Genomic DNA, 17,853 nt, shown 5'->3' with positions numbered 1-17,853 from the left:
GGAAGCCTTGGTAAATTGTATTTGAGGATATTTTAACAGATTGATGCACAAAGGGGTTCATTTCAATCGTGTTTATCCAGACCAGTGACCTGGAAAATATGAATACACCGGTGCATCACGTCCAGTATATCTGTCAACAATTTATTTTTTTCATAGCGTCGTTCATGCCAAATTTCATCTCACAATCGCTGAGGAACCGCATATATGCGGGAAGACAGCTAGGTAGTGAGCCATTAGCAACAATTGGCCAAGCTCTGCGGTCCTCTATATATCAACATGTTTTCGGCCAATCATTGCATGTCAATACATGGAATGGCTGTGGCTGCGCATCGCATGCCACCTAATGCAGTCTACCAGACACGTGGAAAATATTTAGTGAGAGATGAATGCCTGGATGCCAGCCTATGCCGCTGTGATTCCATGATGTCATGACTGGTTCTGAGGTCATCCCGGTTAAAAGAGGGAGCAGCAATGTGGGCTATTTATGGCTGATCACAAACAGTCGGAATGAAGCAGATAACTACTGGCTGGAGTTCCCGGCTGGCTTGGCTCCAGTTTGGTCCTGAGAGGGGTCAGGATCTGTTTCTTGTGAAGGAACATTCCCCCACCCACTCTGGGAATAGAATTTTTCGTCGAACACACGCAAAAAAATGTAGGGGGTGGGACATTACATGGGAAAAATTTTGCCTACCATATACTGTCTGAAAATAAATCTCTGGGTCATCATGGGACATAATTACAAAACATCTGTTTGTTTAAAACTACCCCCCCCCACCCCCCATTTGGTTAATAGAATGCCTCAGCCAATGGAAAACACTGAGGTTGGCTTCTAAATCCCACCGGTAATGTAAACTTTCTCTAATCAGCACTTACGAGGCTGTGCACACATGTTTTCAATTTTGGCCACATTGGAGCATCCCATTTTTTATTTTCTCATTACGATTGTTTGGAGTAGCAGGATATATTTAGTAAAGGTTTTTTTTTTAATGCAGTATCGTTTGGTTGGCCAGTGCTCATCTGCGCTGACAATTCTGAAAAAGTGGTGAAAATTCCACAGCCCCATGACTAAAAGCCAATTGACCCACAGGACAACGTCAGTGGCGACAGACCTGTGGTGTGACCTTGTTACAAGGGGGACTCGAAAAAAAACTCAGGGTGGGGGGGGGGGGGCACGACACGGTAAGCGTTGAACAAACTTTAAACAAATGTCAAACGCTAAAACGGAATGAGTAACGATACGATCTACGCATGTCTACGATGCATTCTGATGTAGCTCTTAGGAGAAAAGGGCTGTACCAACATCTTTTTTTACTTGAAGAATTTAGAAGAGGTGGAGTGGGGGGTGAGCCCTTAGCAGGGGAGGGGCGGGGTGGGGGTGCTTAGCCCTCGACGCTACAGCGGTTATTGAATGGCGAGTGACGCCTGAACGGGTCCTTCGCCTCCTCTCCCTCCGCTAACCCGCACGGGAGAAGTACGGCCAAAACAAACCTCCGTTATAGACACAGCACATGAGTCCTTCATCCAGCCAGCAGTGGATTAACAAGCGGCTGTGGTCATTCCCGTGATTCATAATAATCGACGCATGTGATCTCGCTCACAGTGGTAATGGATCTTTTATATTCTGAAACGGCGCGCTGTTTTGCAGGGCCACACAGAGTGGGATGGAAAGCTCTCCAAGCCTAACCCCAACCGCAGGAGCTTCGCACCCTCCATCCTGCACGAGGACGAGTACTTGATCTGTATCGACGACCTGGACACGGCCTTCTTCAACATGGTGAGCCATGGATACACATATTAGTGTAAGGATGTCCGTGCGGACGGCAAAAAATAATAGTTGTAAAAGATCAAGGTGCAATCCGGAATATGGTCGCTCACGGCACTGCGTAGCCGAAGGGCCTTCAATAGAGGGAGCTCTTGAGAACCACTCTAGGGGGTATTTTTTGGCCTACTCTTCCACGTTTAGGAAGAGGTTGGAGCGCACTTTACACCAACGCATATGACCTGCCGATTGTCTGACTATGGTGTACCCTTTTATACTGCTGGGTGGTGGGCGATTTGACACGGTGTGCTCTCTGGGATGGCAAGGCCGTGGTATGGTTAGGGGTGGTGTGGTGTGATGCGGGGTGACATCGTGCAGTGTCGTCTGGTTTTCTGAGGAATGGGGTGAGGTTGCATGGTATGCATTCTTGCACGGAATGGCTGTGGCATGATTTGTTGTTCAGCAAGGCCGTGGTATGTTAAGGTGGTGTGGCATGATGCGGGGTGGCATGACGTACTGTAACATTGTTATCGGTGCAACGGATAAGGTGGCACGGCACGCATCGTTGCACCGAATGGCTGTGGCATGGTTTGTTGTTCGGCAAGACCGTGGCATGGTGGCTTGGACGGTGTGACGTGACTAATCGAGGAATCTCGCTGCCCGTGCGTGTGCAGGAGCACTCGCAGGGTTTTCTGGAGGACAGGCCGTACCCGGGGGAACCCAAGGACGCGCAGAACACGGACTACTCAGTGGACCGCGGTTCGGCACTGACGGGGTCGGCCCTGGACCCAGCTCAGCTGGAGAGCACCCGTCAGATGCTGTGAGTATCCGGTCACGCTTACCCAGAACCTGCTCATACCGTGTATAGTACACGAACCACACTCTTTTTTTTTTCAATCAATGTGGCCGTGTGCTGCGATGAGCCGGGCACGGGGCTGAAGTGAGTGCCACTAATGTGTCACATTGCAAACGCAACATGTAAATTGTAGATTGAAATCAGCAGATGTATACACGGAACGTACACTTTATGTAGTATGAGGTGGCACATGTATGTACAGCCCTCTTTGTCAATTCACCGCTGGATGAAGGCCTCCACATTCCGTGCGGGTCCCGGGAGTTATTTGACAATAGTCTACCACGCTGGTCCATGCGAGTTGGAGAAGGCGGAAAGCGTAAATGTGGGAGCATGGTGCCGTAGCACAGCGGTGGATTGTCTGCACCGAACTCTGTCGGCCACAACGTAGCCTCGTTCGCACCATAAGGCACCTTAAATAGTCATCACGGAATTGGCGAGAGTTGTCAATGTGGATTTAACTTGCAGGGAAAAGTTGAGTCAAAGTCTAGTATCCTCGTGTTTACAGAAGAGTGGGGGAGGCACTGTTCCGTGGGCCGATGGGCTGGCTGATTTGGCCTTTGACTGCCATTTGTACTCGCAGACGTTCAGTTATGAGTCACGCTTTCTGCAATATCACCACCTCAATCATGAAATGACATCAGTGACTCATTTTTACATATATGTTATGTGCAGTCGTGTGAGAAATAGTCACACATTAATAATAATAAAATACAAGTGTCTGTGATATCGCCATAAAATAAAAAATAAATAGTTGTACATTATCCATGAGAAGTCCATTATCCATAATAGAGGGTTTTTTTTGTTAGATCGCGCAAATATAACACGTTCCTTCGGAGTGGGCAGGTAGGAACTTGGTTGGACAGCGCATTCGTGCGATCCGTGTCACGCGGCGCAAGCTGCGTGGGTCGGCGCGTCACGTGGTGCTGAGCCCGCCCGAAGCGCTCTATGAAATACAAATCGAGGGCGTGGCTATGCACGACAGACAAACAGACAAATACTCCTTCAGCGGTAGCTCTGTGAAGTCCGCTTCCACCCGCTGTTCTCTAACGTTGGGTTGCACTTTTGGGCAGAAGACATCCAAACGGATGTTCGGCCTCATGAAGCGACACTGGATATCGCAATCGAGATAACGTTAGAGGGGATTTGTTTGTTTTTTTGTAATTCGTGTCCGCACCTCCGATTGGCACTATGTAAGGTGCGTAAGAAGTTCAAAGTACATGCATACATGTCGTAAGGCCTTCAGGTCCATCATTTACTCGCATCGCATTTTTCAAGCAGGCACACCCTGGAATCGGTTCAACCTCTTCTGAGGCCTGTCAGCAGGGTGTGGCTTGGTACATCAATGCTAGCTGTGTTGCTTGGCATCAGAGTTGAAACTGCTGGAAAACATTTGTCCAGAAGGCAGTTCTTTTTTTTTGTGGCGATGAAACAAGACACTTGTCTGTTTTGTTTGTTTATTTTTTTTGGTCCAAGAAGCCACATGATATTTTTTTAAATGCAGTTTTTCACTCACAGTTACTCTTTGTGTTTGTGGTGGGAGTCCTACAAAGTGTTGCGTTGTCATTTCGAGATTAATTTTTTTTCAGCTCGGTTGGGCAAATGCAGCATGTTGCAGCCAGTTTGAACCTTGACGAAGCACTTTACTCACGATTGGAGAGATTCGAAAAAGGAAAATTCTGACCGGAGGCGACTCAGTCCGTCGCCAATCCTTGGTGGCTAAAAAAAGAAGACCGCATTTTGGAAAATGAATCGAGGCTGTCCTGCGGCAAGACTGATCCTCACCATAGACATACGGAATATTTGCTGCCATGGGCTTCTTACGACCAATGGCGATGAGGCCCACTCAACGCTCACTTGTTCGTGCAATCACTTTGGCTTCGCTGTTTCATCGTATGAGCCCGAATGTGAAGTCACGTTGTGTAAGTGTAGCTTTGTGCAAATGATCTTCTTCTAGAGTTCCCTCTGCCCAACGGCAGGTCCATGGCTCCAGCTCCATCCATCGTGTTCAATGCTGCTCCCCCCCCCCCCTCTTCACCTCGCAACTCCACACGCCATGGTGCTTGAGCAATCGCTTCGGGGTTAATAGTCGAGTTCGTTTCCATTCCAAACTCTGCAGCCAGCAGTGCATCAACCCTGTGCAAGAGAACGGCCCTGGAAGGGGATGTCACATGACTCCTTTTGAGGTCACTTCAAAAGTTCCGTGTATCCACACTATGAGCAGACCTTTTATCTTCTGTGGCCAAAGCGTGCTGTTCACGAGTCAATCAAATAGAAATGTTCAATCTCAGAGCGGGAAATAAGCCACGTGAGGCAAAATTGGCATCGTGTATTTTTGGTGTGCAAGCGTCGGTTGACCAGGCTGAGAGCCCATCAGCTCGCTCCACTTTAAGAGCCCAGTGTGACCTGAGGTGTGTGTCCGGATTCGAACTTAGGATGTCGGCGTCTCTGACCCCCTGAGCCACCCGGAAGCAGCCTGTGACCCGCGTCCCGCTTCTCTCCTCTCGTCTCTCTCCCCTTCGCTCCTGACAGCCCCATGGAGCGGGGCTGGCGAAAACAGCGCGAGAGCCTTGAGGGGGGCGGCAGCGGCGGCATCGGTGGCGGCACTGGCAGCGGCGGCGGCGGCGGCGGTGGCGGAACCCCCGTGCAGCCCAAGGTGCCGCTCCGGCAGGAGGTGGTGAGCGTGGGGCGTCCGCGTGGCCAGCGCATCACGCCCGTCGTGCGCTCGCTGGTGCTGCAGGACCTGCGCCCGACGAACGGGCACGGCGACGCTCATGGGCACGGCTACGGCACGGGGCTGCTGGGCCGGATCGCCGGGCACGCGAGCGTGCGGCGCAGCGGCAGCTTCACCAGCCGGGAGCACGAGGAGCGGCACCACGAGATGGAGGACTTTGGGGATCACAGGTGCGGGGAGCGGCCTGCATCAGCGTCGTCGTCAATGTACTCCGCTGTCATCGTCGTACCTGCAATCACTACCTCCACCATCACCACCATCATGACCATCATCATTATCGCGACAAAAACTGTTGCTGGGAATCAAACTCATAATGTAGGGCGCTGCTCGCTGTGCCAACCGCTCCACCGTGCCTCCACTTCACCACAAATATATTTAATGTTAATTCAACATAAGTAGACCGCAATCTATCTGACAGGTAATACTACACAAGTGCATTTGTTTTTGTCACGTATATAAACACATCAATGTTTTGTTTGGGGACTGAGTAATGTGTGCATACTCCTTCACGGATCAGAGAGCTGTACTTTGACAAAGCGACTTGAACAAAAAAATCTTACGCAAGACGCTTGGAATTTCACGGCAGGAGGAGCGCTTACGTTACCAGGAAGCTCAGAAACAAACGTGGCAAGAGAGCGTGGGGTGTATTCGAGAAAATCAGGTTGTGAAACATAGGGCTTGTTTTCAGGATGGAGGAGGGTAGGTCACCGACAAAGCCATCGGAGTGGCACCCAGAGGGCCAGTGGGGTAGGCCTGAAGTCTTACGGTAGGAGCCTGTTCGAGCAGACTTTGATATATCAGGGAATCGACTGGCTCGAACATCGAACAAACACGGTCACTGCATTGCACGCTTTCAGAAGCGTTTCTGCGGCCGTCTGGGACGCTTTTCCTTCCGATATTCAGAAGCCACTGGAGAAATGCACTTTTAAATTTAGATTAAAAACTCATTTCTTTAGAACTGCTCAATGTGTTTAGCTTGCTGTCCTTCCCCTGCACCTCCGATTAGCGCGGTGGGCCTCCGTACGGTTCGAAAGAAGTTCAACATACATGTACACACGGCTGTGCAGCAGACAAGGGATCTAGCAGAATGAATGAAGCAAGCGATGGCGGGGTGTGGTAACATCGACGGCATTGGCTGCAGTGACCTCTTGAACTTAACCTTATACAACACATATTGTTTGTCTGTTCATGGCTGCACTGTGTACGAGGACTTAACAGCTCGTTGAGCTTTAATCCTCTTGGGGTTCTTTTTAAAGTGCAAGGCCTTCATGAATCAACGTACCGTAATCGTTATACAATACTTTATTGAACAGCACAGTTTCGATCATCCCCTAATGGAAGTGAAAGGTCCGAGTTTCTTCAAAAGTATTGCGGTCACGCATACGACAGAGTCGTACATCAGGGTCATAAATAATCTATGCAAGGCATTGACGCGTGACAAACGGGTGCGTTGTGTTTGTTGTGTTTTTGTTGCCATCTGCTGGAAATGCCCGTGCACAACAGCAGCAGCTGCGCCACCTCGGCTTACCTGTTCAGTATGAAGCCACAGGGGGGGATAGTGCATCCATCGTGTATGGAAGCGACAAAATAAATACGAAGCCTAAAAAAAGTTACATGTATCGATTGATGAAGCTGAGTTCTCACGAATCCGGGTCGCGGTGCGTTTCAAGAATCGGTTCGTTGTTTTGAGCGTTGCGGCGAATGTGGGCGCCACGAGTCCCTGCAAAGGCCACGTGACGTGAATTGATGCGTGCATCGTGAGCCTAAGAATCGGATGGCAATCATTAGTGGAATTTCCAAGGTGGTAATGTCTTCATTGAAATTGGAATGGAGTTTGCCATTTAAAGGGTGTGTTTCATCGATTTAGTATTTGGTGAAGCCACTAAATTAAGACACCCACATTGCATGGGTCACAGATCTTTTAATGTCCTCAGCTAGCTCGTGTCTGCAGCTATGGTGGAGCGCCACGGTGACGAGATGTTAACTACCTTGCCTGGTATGCAGCAGATCATGGGTTCGATCCTGACCCTGACACCTCGAAATTTGGAGTTTGCGTATTCTCCCCGTGATCACGTAGATTTTTCTCCGAGTCCTCCGGTTTTTCTCTCCACATTTAGAAACATGTGTTGAGAGTATTTGGCCGCTATACATTTCCACATGATAAGCCACTTCATTGAGCTCTCATTTGTGGGCAGGTCTCTTCTGAAAAAGGGCAAAAGAGCTGTGGGTCTTACCTGATCAAATAAAAACATGTTTTTTTTTGTAGCTCGTGTCTGCAGATAGTCCCGCTGGCAGTAAGGTCACATGTTCTGCCTTCGCACATGCCTCTCGGCCACGTTGCTGACGAATGAATGAGCCGCGTGGAGTCAGTGTCGACGCGTCTCCGCTAACCATCGTGCCGTGCGTCCTTTGCAGGGCGTACTTCACCTACTGGGTCACGTTTGTGCACGTGCTCATTACCGTGCTCACCGTCACCATCTACGGCCTCGCTCCCATCGGCTTCACGCAGCAGCAGACCAGCGCCACTGTGAGTGCCGCCACCACACCAACTATTGGGTGTCTGATGCTCGAGCGCTCTTAACAACGCTGTGGTTATTATTTACTGACCACGTCACATCAATGTGGTTTTATTCTATCGCATAAATGAGACCACGTCACCCCTCGATTGTATTGCTTCTTCTTTCGTATGGCTGATGTAAGACACAGTTCTAGACAGCCCAACACTGACACTTGACGTGGCCCTTTAAGACCGTGCATTCTGCTGTATTCTGTGTGATTTAGATTCTCAGGAGCAAAGGCTCCTATGAAGATGTGATATATGACCAGAGGCAAAACTTTTGGATCGGACCCAGCTCGGTAAGTGTGCACTTTCGGGCAATTCCATTCCCACTCGTCCGTTTATAACGCGCAAAGTTTGTCCATTGGTACCGATTGCTTCTCTCGTGAACAAGTGGATATACGGCGCATATTACCTCTTGGAGTGGTGGCGCAAAGGTTAGTGCACTGCGACCCGGCCACGGCGAACACCCGTGGCCAGAAGCGATTCTCTCTGCCAGTCACGCACCCTCCCCACCCGTTCGCCAACCCACACTGGGGGGGGGGGGGGGGCACGGTCAACCAAATCCCATGACCAACAACACGATGTGGGGGAGCCTTCGTCCATTGGTGGATTGAGAATGTCAAGATTGTTTATTTATTTAGTCGTGCTCTTGCAGGAATGTCTTTTTAACACGTTATTATACGCAACCACTGACATACACACGTTGACATTTCCACGCTCCCACATCCATGCTCACCGCCTACACCAAAGCACACTGACCAGCGTGGTGAAGTATGATCAAATAACTCCCAAGCTGTACACAGCATGGGAAGGCCCTCATCTAGCAGTGGATTTACAATAGGGCCGTACGTGCGTATGTGTACACTTGATGACGGAATGCATGGCAACGACCGCGTTTTGTCTGTGTGTGCATGTGTGCGTGCCTGCGTGTGTGCGCGCATGTGTACATGCCTGTATGCGCGTGCGTTCGTGTCAGTCAATCAACCCATGGCACCTGGTTCTGTCCCGTGAACCAGCGGGCGTTCGACACTTCACGTGGCCTTAAAATGCACTTAGCCTGGCACAAGCTCTGTGGTGACGTCTCCCGCCACTTAGTGACGAATAGCGGTTGTTGCTGTTGTGCGTGTGCGCATGCATGCATGTGCGTGTGCGCATGCATGCATGCTTGTGCATGCGTGCGTGCGCGTGTGACTGCGCCCCGCGGCGACTGATTCTCCGCTGCACGCACACCGCTCCGCCCCAGGAGGCCCTCGCGCACTTGGGAGCGAAGTTCGTGCCGTGCATGCGCCCCGACGCGGCGCTCGGCGACACGCTGGCGCGGCAGCGGGCGCAGGAGACGCTGACGGGCTGCTGCGTGCGCAACGACGGCTCGGGCTGCGTGCAGACGCCCGGCGACGAGTGCTCGGTGAGACCGCGCACACGGAAACAAAAACTGACAAACATCCTGGTTTGGTCGATGCAGTGGGGCTTTGGATGACCCACTCGTTCAGCAGGCCCCGTCTGTGCTCACTGTGGCCGGAGATAGCTGTCGAGTGGGCGTGGTTATGTAGAAGTGGGCGGGGCTGGCGGTTGGTTAGAGGAGCTGCCAGCTAACCACGTGTCCCAGCGAGTTTTGATTCATGGTCGTGGCTAATATCACTTGTGAGTGACATCTCAAACGATTCATCAGAGTCCCCTTTCATCAATCTCCACCGATCAACATGGTCAAACAAGCCTAATGATTGACAGATTGCGAGGCCTGCATTCATGAGTGAATTATTAATTAAAATTTGTTTGTGAATTCACTTTATAACAGATAACAGATGTAGGCAAAGGCAGCTTCTCTGCAGGAGCCCCTGAATGCGAGGTTAATTACCTAGATACCCCGTGACAACTGAAAGCAATTTCCTCCGTTCCCCCTCAATTGTGCTGGTCAGTCTTCTCTTAGGAGGTTCCTATAACTCTACCATGCACCAGGGCCTTAACGAATTAATCCAGCAAAGGGCTCCACCGTGTCTATGCTATCCGTATTTGCTGTGCTTGATCCACCCGACACTCCTCCGCCTCTTGGTGTTGCAGCCATCTCCTCAGTGTCACCGTCGACAAGCCTCTCCAATATTGTCGCAATCATCCAACACACGTCCACAACAACAACAACCGCCATTCGCCACTAACTGGCGGTGATACCACCGCGGCACTTGTGCCATGCTAGGTGCACTTTGAGGCCACGTGAAGTGTCGTAGGCCCACTGGCAGGAGGTGATGGAACAGACCCAGGTGTCATGGGTTGACTGACACACACACACACACAGGCAAGCACTGTCACATCCACTTATCATCCGTCACGGTGTCAGTCTCTCGTTTGTTCAAGGGCTGTCAGTTCAAGTGTCAGTGCCCTAAATGTCATTGTGCTTTGGATCTATTTATAGGCCGCAACATGGTCCGATGCATTTACATAAAGCGGTGGTTGTGATTTATCGCAGACTACGTCCCTGCTGGTGGCGTGTATGTATCAAACTGTCTCGGATAAGGTTAACGCAGATGCACGGAATGCTGAGACAGAGAATATAAATTGCGGGCGAGTTAAAATGTTGCCTTTCAGCAATGTAGGTCATCCCATTAAACTGACCCCATAGGCTCAAATGCCGACTAATTATTACTTTTTTTTACATATATTGAGGAATGTATTACTTTACTGTTCCAATTACTTATATCTACGACCGCTAAATGTTTATTGGTCAATTAAGAAAGTTGCAATGAACCCGGCGGGTCCCAGTTTAATTCCCGGCTGTGGCTAAGATCAGTGGCGATTATCTGAATCAGCCGTAGGCTTTCCCAAAGATCAACTCGGTCTTAAATCAGTACGTGGTGCGGTGTGTAAACATCAGCACTTGGGGAAACAAAGGTGGCCGAGCGTGGTGCTGGCCACACACCACCCCCTTGCGCGTCGTGCCAGATCTTCATAGATGCTCGCTCACAGCACTTGCCCCAACAGCCTGCGTTGCCTACATGGGGATTCTTCTACCATTGTAGACTCAACACTCCTGGGAAATATTTATTTGTGTAAATTATAATACAATTGAGGGGGGGGGGGGGGCAAATGACATTTATCGTGATGGCTTTTCTTTCCAGAAAACATTGGAAAATTGGATTAAGTGGCCAGAGTCAAGCCCACTGCTAATGGAGGACAAGAGACCCAGAACATCAGGAGCTGTGTGTGGTCAGGATCCCAGGTATGGTCCACACCTTCCCCCACCATCATCATCAGCGATCATCACATGCACTATTGCATTAAGGCCTCCCCATATCTCATCGTCCTTTGTTTTAGCAATCCATCGAACGCCTAAACACAGGCAGATTTAATGTAGCTCCATCACCGCGGTAGACGACCTTTGGGGCAAGTTTCTTCACCCAGTGCCTATGAATGCCGTATATTTTTTTATCCTTCACCAAATATATCTCAATTGTCGTATTATCAGTCATGTCCTGAGACGAAGGAACGTCCCTCTGTGACTGGTAAAGGGATCACTCTGACATGAAACAAAGAGTTGATGGACTGCATTACGTTGATGTCGTAGCATAGAAATACAGTACAATAATTCATTCTGCTGCAACGCCCTCTGCTGCCCACAGTGTAGCATAGGCCCCGCTGCTGCCAATGACAACCAAGGCATGCGTGGTGATCACCTATCAATGCATTACCCAGACTCACTCCTGCTTAGCTTCTGAAATATTGTGCGGTTGGCTCCACACGGTGCTAAAAGAGGTTCAGCACACACACACAGGAAACAACATGCGTTGACTTGACTTTTACTCAACTTCCCTTGGCTGGGTTCCCTGTTGCCGTGCAGGGTTTGTGAGGAGCCCGCGTCTTCCCTGCCGCACGAGTGGCCGGACAACATCACGGAGTGGCCGGTGAGTGATTCAACACCGGGGCCGTCCGCAGTTCGAGAGAAGCAACGCCAAACGATCGAAGCAACGACCCATCAATGAAGTGATTAACATCGAGTTTCGAGCTCGTGATGCTCGCATTGAATTTCACGTGGAATAACTGATTCTTTCCGGTGTGTGTAAGTTACATAGGTAATGGGTTTTAATTACCCCTCAAGCTACTCGTGGCCGCTACATTGACAATATGAAAAAACAAGTTCTTGGGCAGACTGAATTTACGCATATCGAATGAACATACACATGCGTGGATGCATGTTGGTATATATTTACAGGCACATAGTATGATGGTGCAAAGGCACCACATTCGCAAGTAACTCACAATTTGAAGGTTCATCAGTTCACCATTGGAACCTCCTTTGTCAGTAGCAAAATATGATAATTGTGATTTTTTACCTTTTATCTGGCAACAAAACTGACACCTTTTTTATACTCTGATGGTGCATTGTCTTTGAGTTGTGCGCCTTTTGGCGTCATCTGGTCCAACACCATGTGAGACTAGGCTCTATGGAAAGCTGTCTCGGATGTGGACCAATCAATTTCAAGGACAATGCATACATTATCAGAGTTGTGTTTTTTGTTTGCATTCCGACCGCAGGTATTGTGGTCAATGCAAGCATGACTCCTTGTAAAAAAGATGTCAGTTCATCAGTTCAATTCCCAGTGCAGGGTGTGTGGGGGGAGTGTTGGGTCCAATCACCTCATCCTCCTTCAAGAATTGATAGAATTAGCACCGCTTTGGCGCTCGTCCGAGCGTGGAGCTCAACCTCCGTGCTGTCTCGGTTGTGCTCTGCCGGGCACCCTCAGATCTGCGTGAAGAAGAGTGCGGGGAACCACACGCAGCTGCCACACATGGACTGCGAGGTGACGGGCAGACCCTGCTGCCTCGGCACTCAGGGCAGGTGAGCGCGGTGGTCGCTCGTGTTTGCTGCGGGCCCCAGGCTTCAATTGAAGCTGCCTCTAATAGGCCTCCGGTTTTTGATCGAAGCTAATCCGTTTATACATATACATACATGCAAACAAAACAAAAAAAATCACACACGTTCGTCATTACAGTGTGGCTTTTGAATGAAAAAGATATAATCGGCGACGATTCGGGCAATGGCTTGGCAGCAGAATGCAGTACAGAAAGCGTGGACTGACTTCATCTGTCCCGGCTGTGTGGGATAGAGTTTTGCCTCCGGGTGCTCCGGTTTCCTCCCACTCACTAATCGGCTGAAAACATCTTAATATATAAAGAACTCTAGAGTAATTGTTGGTGTCGGCTCACCGCCTGGCAGCCTTCCAGCCTGTAGTTGCTCAGCGATTGCGAGATGCAATTGGCATGAACGACGCTATATAAAAACTAATCATCATTACATTACATATTTGTCTCTCCACTTAAAAAAAAATTTTGTTTTTTATTTTACAAGGGTACTGGCATGGGATGTGCATTCGTGTTGTAAAGTCCCATGTCTGAATATATCTATGTCGAACTTCTTTCGCACTGTAGGGAGCCAGCCGTGCTAATCGGAGGTGCGGTGGAAGGGCAACAAATTAAACACAAAAAGCAGATCTAAAGAAATTAGTTTTCAATCTAGATTTAAAAGTGCACAGGTCCAGTGGATTCCTAGTGCCAGAAAGAAGAGCGTTCCAGACTGCCGCAGAAGCGCATCTGAAAGCGCTCGATGCGGTGACCGTCTTTGTTCGATGGCCGGCCAAAGCTGCCGCTGCTGCTGCGAGGATGACCGGAGTTCACGTGATGGTTTTGATGAGCGTGCGTCATATTCCCGCGCTCCCCGTAGGTGCGAGCTAACGACGCGAGAGCACTGCGACTTCATGCGCGGATACTTCCACGACGAGGCCAGCTTGTGCTCGCAGGTGAGACGCGATGCCCCGTCCTACCCAGCGCTGCTCCGCGCCCCAGCATGCACCTCGTTTTTTATCACGAAAAAAAAGTCTCGGTTGAAATGCGTGGAAACGGGGTTAAAGGCAAAATGCGCGCTTGTCAGAAATGTTGCCGTTTCGAGTTGTGTTTTGTTTAGCCAGGTGAGGGTCAATCAGTAGGTGGCGATGATTGCTTCGTTTCATCCCAATTGGGTAATTTGTAGATAATGGGCTCTCATGTATCACACCGTCCTCGCTGTGTAAACGCTTTAGCCTTACTATTACAAACCCCCATTGATACTGATGCATGCCTATCAGGTTATGTTGGATTGTGTGCCCTTTAGGGGAGCGGTAGCTGAATGTTTGGCACATTGCACTGTGAACCTGATGGCTTGAGTTTGATTCTCGGCCAATGGCTCATGTCAGTGGTTGCCCTTCGGAGGGACTTGTCCCCCTCTCGTATGAATGTATAATTTCTAAAACTGACTCAGCTCTGCTCGTGCAGATAACCAATGACTCCTGCTTGGTTGAGCAAGGGAGACACCTTGGCTTTTGATAGCGGAAAAATGGGCTGCTATCGACGATACGTCATGCACACGAGCATCGTACCAGTGCTCTGACCCCTATGAGCACTTGAATGCAACGAGGCAATTCAACCTCGGGATTACCGCCACTCCTACTGCTGAGCCGATTGCTTCATTAATTGGACACTCACGGACTCTGTACTTGAAGTGGATTTGCTCCATTAGCGCGACTTGCAAATACAGTTTCCCATTCAGCAGGTCAAGCGTTTTCACGGTATTTGTCATGTGGACGACGACAAATTGTGTCCGCTACACGTTATGGTTGCTGGAATGTGGCAACTGTAATGTGATCCGATATGTCATGCAAAATAAGGTCGACGGTAATAATATCACCCGTTTAGCTAAATATTGTGAGATCATTACTTTTTATGTTTTATTTCCTGACAAGATATACAGAATTTGCTACAGCTATATTATCCATTTAACATTACCCATATTCAATTGGTTATTTCTTGTGTAATTGACAGAGCAAGCATGATAATGGTTGAGATTATAAAGTGTCAATCATTCGAACACTTCTGGCAGGCTTAGTTAAAGCACTTAGAAAATTATATTTGTTTGCACTGTAAGTATAACAAAGCACAAAAACAATACAAATACAAAATAAAATTGTAAAGTTAAGTTTAAGCTGATATTTGTTATATCGTTAAAATGTATTTTGTATCAATCTTGATTTGAAGCTTTCGTGACTGCAGGAATCCATACTCTTTGGTTCTTTCGGTAAAGTCACGTAAGTAGAAAAATAAAACAAAATAAAAATAATATTATTAATTTGTTTAATTTACCGAAAGAACCAAAGAGTATGTATTTTGTATCGTTTTATTTAGTGAAAAATTATATCGCAGTATATGAGACAATGCTGAACTCGTCTGCCCATGTGTGCATGCGTGTTGCGTGCATGCGTGTATGTGCGTTTGTTCGTGCGTGTGTGTGTACGCTTGTGCGTTCGTGTGTGCGTGCATTCTGCCCTGAACAGGTGACCTGCATGCAGGATGCGTGTGGGCTTCTTCCTTTCCTGAGTCCAGAGGTACCTGACCAGATCTACCGCCTGTGGCTGTCTCTGTTCCTGCACGCGGGGTACGTGGGAGAAACGGCTACGAGACCCCTTTGGTTTCTCTTCGTCTCTCTCAGCCCCCTTGTATTCCCACCCACACATCATCAGTTACAAGGAAACGATCTTAAAGGTGCAGTCCTGAAATTTCTTGTTCACACCACTGATGGCAGAAGGGCCTCCGCTAGAGATAACCTCTCAAGAGACCATTATTTGGCCTACTCTTCCACGCTGATTCTAGATTTGAAGCTTTCGTGACTGCAAGGATTCATACTCTTAGGTTTTTTCGGTAAAGTCACGTGAGGCTCGCACGCTGGCCTGAAGTCTTCGAAGAGGTCTGACTACCCACACTATACCCCACCAGACGCGACCTGATAATCAACTGGTGTACCTATTTATACTGCTCAGTGGACAGAGGCTGAGGAGGTTAAAGACGCTTGCCCCATTGTTTCAACTGCCGCGCCATGAAATCGAATTTAACCGACAACCTCTGTTAATAAGAAAAGTCAAAATGTCATCACCCATTAAACCACGGCAGCATAATTCGCTGCACATGTTCCACCTATTAATTAATTACATTCTACAGCCATTAATGTAAGGCGTGCCATATTAAATTCAAATAGACACGACGCAGTCACCTCTGAGATTGCGAATCAAAAGGCTGCAAGGTCAAATCCCACCCTGGGTGGGTAAGTAAGGGGGGGGGGGGTCGGGGTGAGAGCATGGACACAACCCATCGTCCTTGCAGGTAACAAATGTTACCAACACTGTTTTGTCGAGTAAAGTTTTACCAAGGTAATGTATTTAATCAATGACACGGTCATTGGATTTAAAGCATGGGACACGGGATCTGACGAACTTAAAAAAAGATTTGACACAAGCATCATTTGGATTTTCATTTTCTATATCTATGATGCAAACATGTCCTTCATAAATGGGAAATTAAAGACGCAAAGCAGCCACAGTGGTGTCACTGTTGCCATGCCACCCAAACTATGCACTATACAGCAAACCACTGTGTTCTGCTCTCCTTCATTGGAAGAGGAATAGAAAGAGCTACACTCTGTCCTAAAGCCCTCAACGTTGGCATTTATCTCCTCAGCATATTGCCATCATATGCAAGAATAGAAACGTTTTTTTTTTCCAAAATGCCCATTCACAGCAATTTGCAGCAATACTTAAAAGAACCCATTCCATCGCCATATCTCTAACGCCAGCAATTTCCATTACTTTGGAACTCCATTACTTTGGAATCGCCCATTTACAGTAAACTCTCAATTATCCAGAGGCACGAGAGGGTTGGGGTGACCTATGTAGAAACGTAAACGCGGATAATGCAAAGCACGTACATTAGGAGAACAATGTATTGTCTACCGCCGTAGAATTGGGGTTAAGACGAATAATGTGTCGTCTTGGTTTTATCTTTAAGGAATAGGTTTCGTTGCTGACCTATTTGCGGGTATGTGGACACTGAGTCACTGACCCTCAACGAGTGAGGAGCAACTCATAATTGAACCAATCCATGCCCATCTAAATATATATTTTTACAATAATGTTCATCCACAACCCGAATAATCCAGCTGTAATTTTGTTATAAAGTAATGTTTCTTTCATTACGATAAATGTCTTGAGATGTGGGCACATATACAACATGTAACATCTTCTTGGTTCTTTCGGTAAAGTCACGTAGAAGGGAAATAATAAAATAATACAAATAAAACATATTAAAATAATTCTCACGACGTTTCGGCCACAACGCAAGCAGCCGTCATCAGGTGAAGACCAGGTCTGTCGGGGAGACAGACCTGGTCTTCACCTGCTTGCGTTGTGGCCGAAACGTCGCAATAATTATTTTATTATGTTTTATTTTTATTATTTTATTATTTCCCTTCTACGTGACTTTACCGAAAGAACCAAGAAGATGAATCCCTGCAGTCACGAAAGCTTTAAATCGAAACATGTATCATGCACAGCCCTTTTCTTGCCAGTCTACTGCTGGATGAGGCCGTCCACAAGCCGGACTGCTGGAGGAGATTATTTGACCACAATTCACCACGTTGGTTCGTGCCGGTTGGGAACGACGGCGAGCGTAGTCATTGTCACGTAGTACAGTACAACAGTGCTTTTTGCTGCAATGCCCTCTGCTGACCACATAGCCCTGCAGGAGCCAGAACGCCTCCTTTGGCGCACAGTGGTCACCCATCCGAGCAATGTCCGCCCAGCTCGACAGCGCGGACGGCCTCCGCGTGCGGACGCTCTCTAAATGCGAATCGCGTGGCGTCGTAAGAGATCTCTCTCGGTGTCCCCCCACTCAGGATCCTGCACTGCCTCGTGAGCAGCGTGCTGCACCTGACGGTGCTGCGCGACCTCGAGAAGCTGGCGGGCTCGCTGCGCGTGCTGATCATCTACGTCACGAGCGGCGTGACGGGCAGCATCGCCTCGGCCGTCCTCCTGCCCCACAATGCGGAGGTACAACGCGATGTTTCTCTCCCACATTTCAGTAGCCCCACATTCAGTGTG

The 17,853-nt window shown here is 48.6% G+C and overlaps 1 protein-coding gene across 2 annotated transcripts in view; it reads left to right on the top strand.

Annotated features, from left to right (window-relative positions):
- The window catches only part of LOC133347559 (inactive rhomboid protein 1-like), a 74,743-nt gene that overhangs the window by 54,028 nt on the left and 2,862 nt on the right, over positions 1 to 17,853 (top strand). For both annotated transcript variants that reach the window (XM_061559932.1, XM_061559931.1), the window contains exons 6-17: positions 1,646 to 1,774; positions 2,434 to 2,579; positions 5,145 to 5,516; positions 7,762 to 7,873; positions 8,128 to 8,202; positions 9,150 to 9,311; positions 11,017 to 11,117; positions 11,736 to 11,799; positions 12,640 to 12,734; positions 13,617 to 13,692; positions 15,259 to 15,359; positions 17,649 to 17,802. In XM_061559932.1, coding sequence (XP_061415916.1) covers positions 1,646 to 1,774; positions 2,434 to 2,579; positions 5,145 to 5,516; positions 7,762 to 7,873; positions 8,128 to 8,202; positions 9,150 to 9,311; positions 11,017 to 11,117; positions 11,736 to 11,799; positions 12,640 to 12,734; positions 13,617 to 13,692; positions 15,259 to 15,359; positions 17,649 to 17,802 — 1,587 coding nt within the window. The remainder of the gene's footprint in view (positions 1 to 1,645; positions 1,775 to 2,433; positions 2,580 to 5,144; positions 5,517 to 7,761; positions 7,874 to 8,127; positions 8,203 to 9,149; positions 9,312 to 11,016; positions 11,118 to 11,735; positions 11,800 to 12,639; positions 12,735 to 13,616; positions 13,693 to 15,258; positions 15,360 to 17,648; positions 17,803 to 17,853) is intronic.

The sequence above is a fragment of the Lethenteron reissneri genome, chromosome 26 (genome assembly GCF_015708825.2).
Source record: "Lethenteron reissneri isolate LAM-NWPU_2019-01 chromosome 26, ASM1570882v1, whole genome shotgun sequence".
Classification (NCBI taxonomy): Eukaryota; Metazoa; Chordata; class Hyperoartia; order Petromyzontiformes; family Petromyzontidae; genus Lethenteron; species Lethenteron reissneri.
This window is presented reverse-complemented; position numbering and strand designations above follow the sequence as displayed.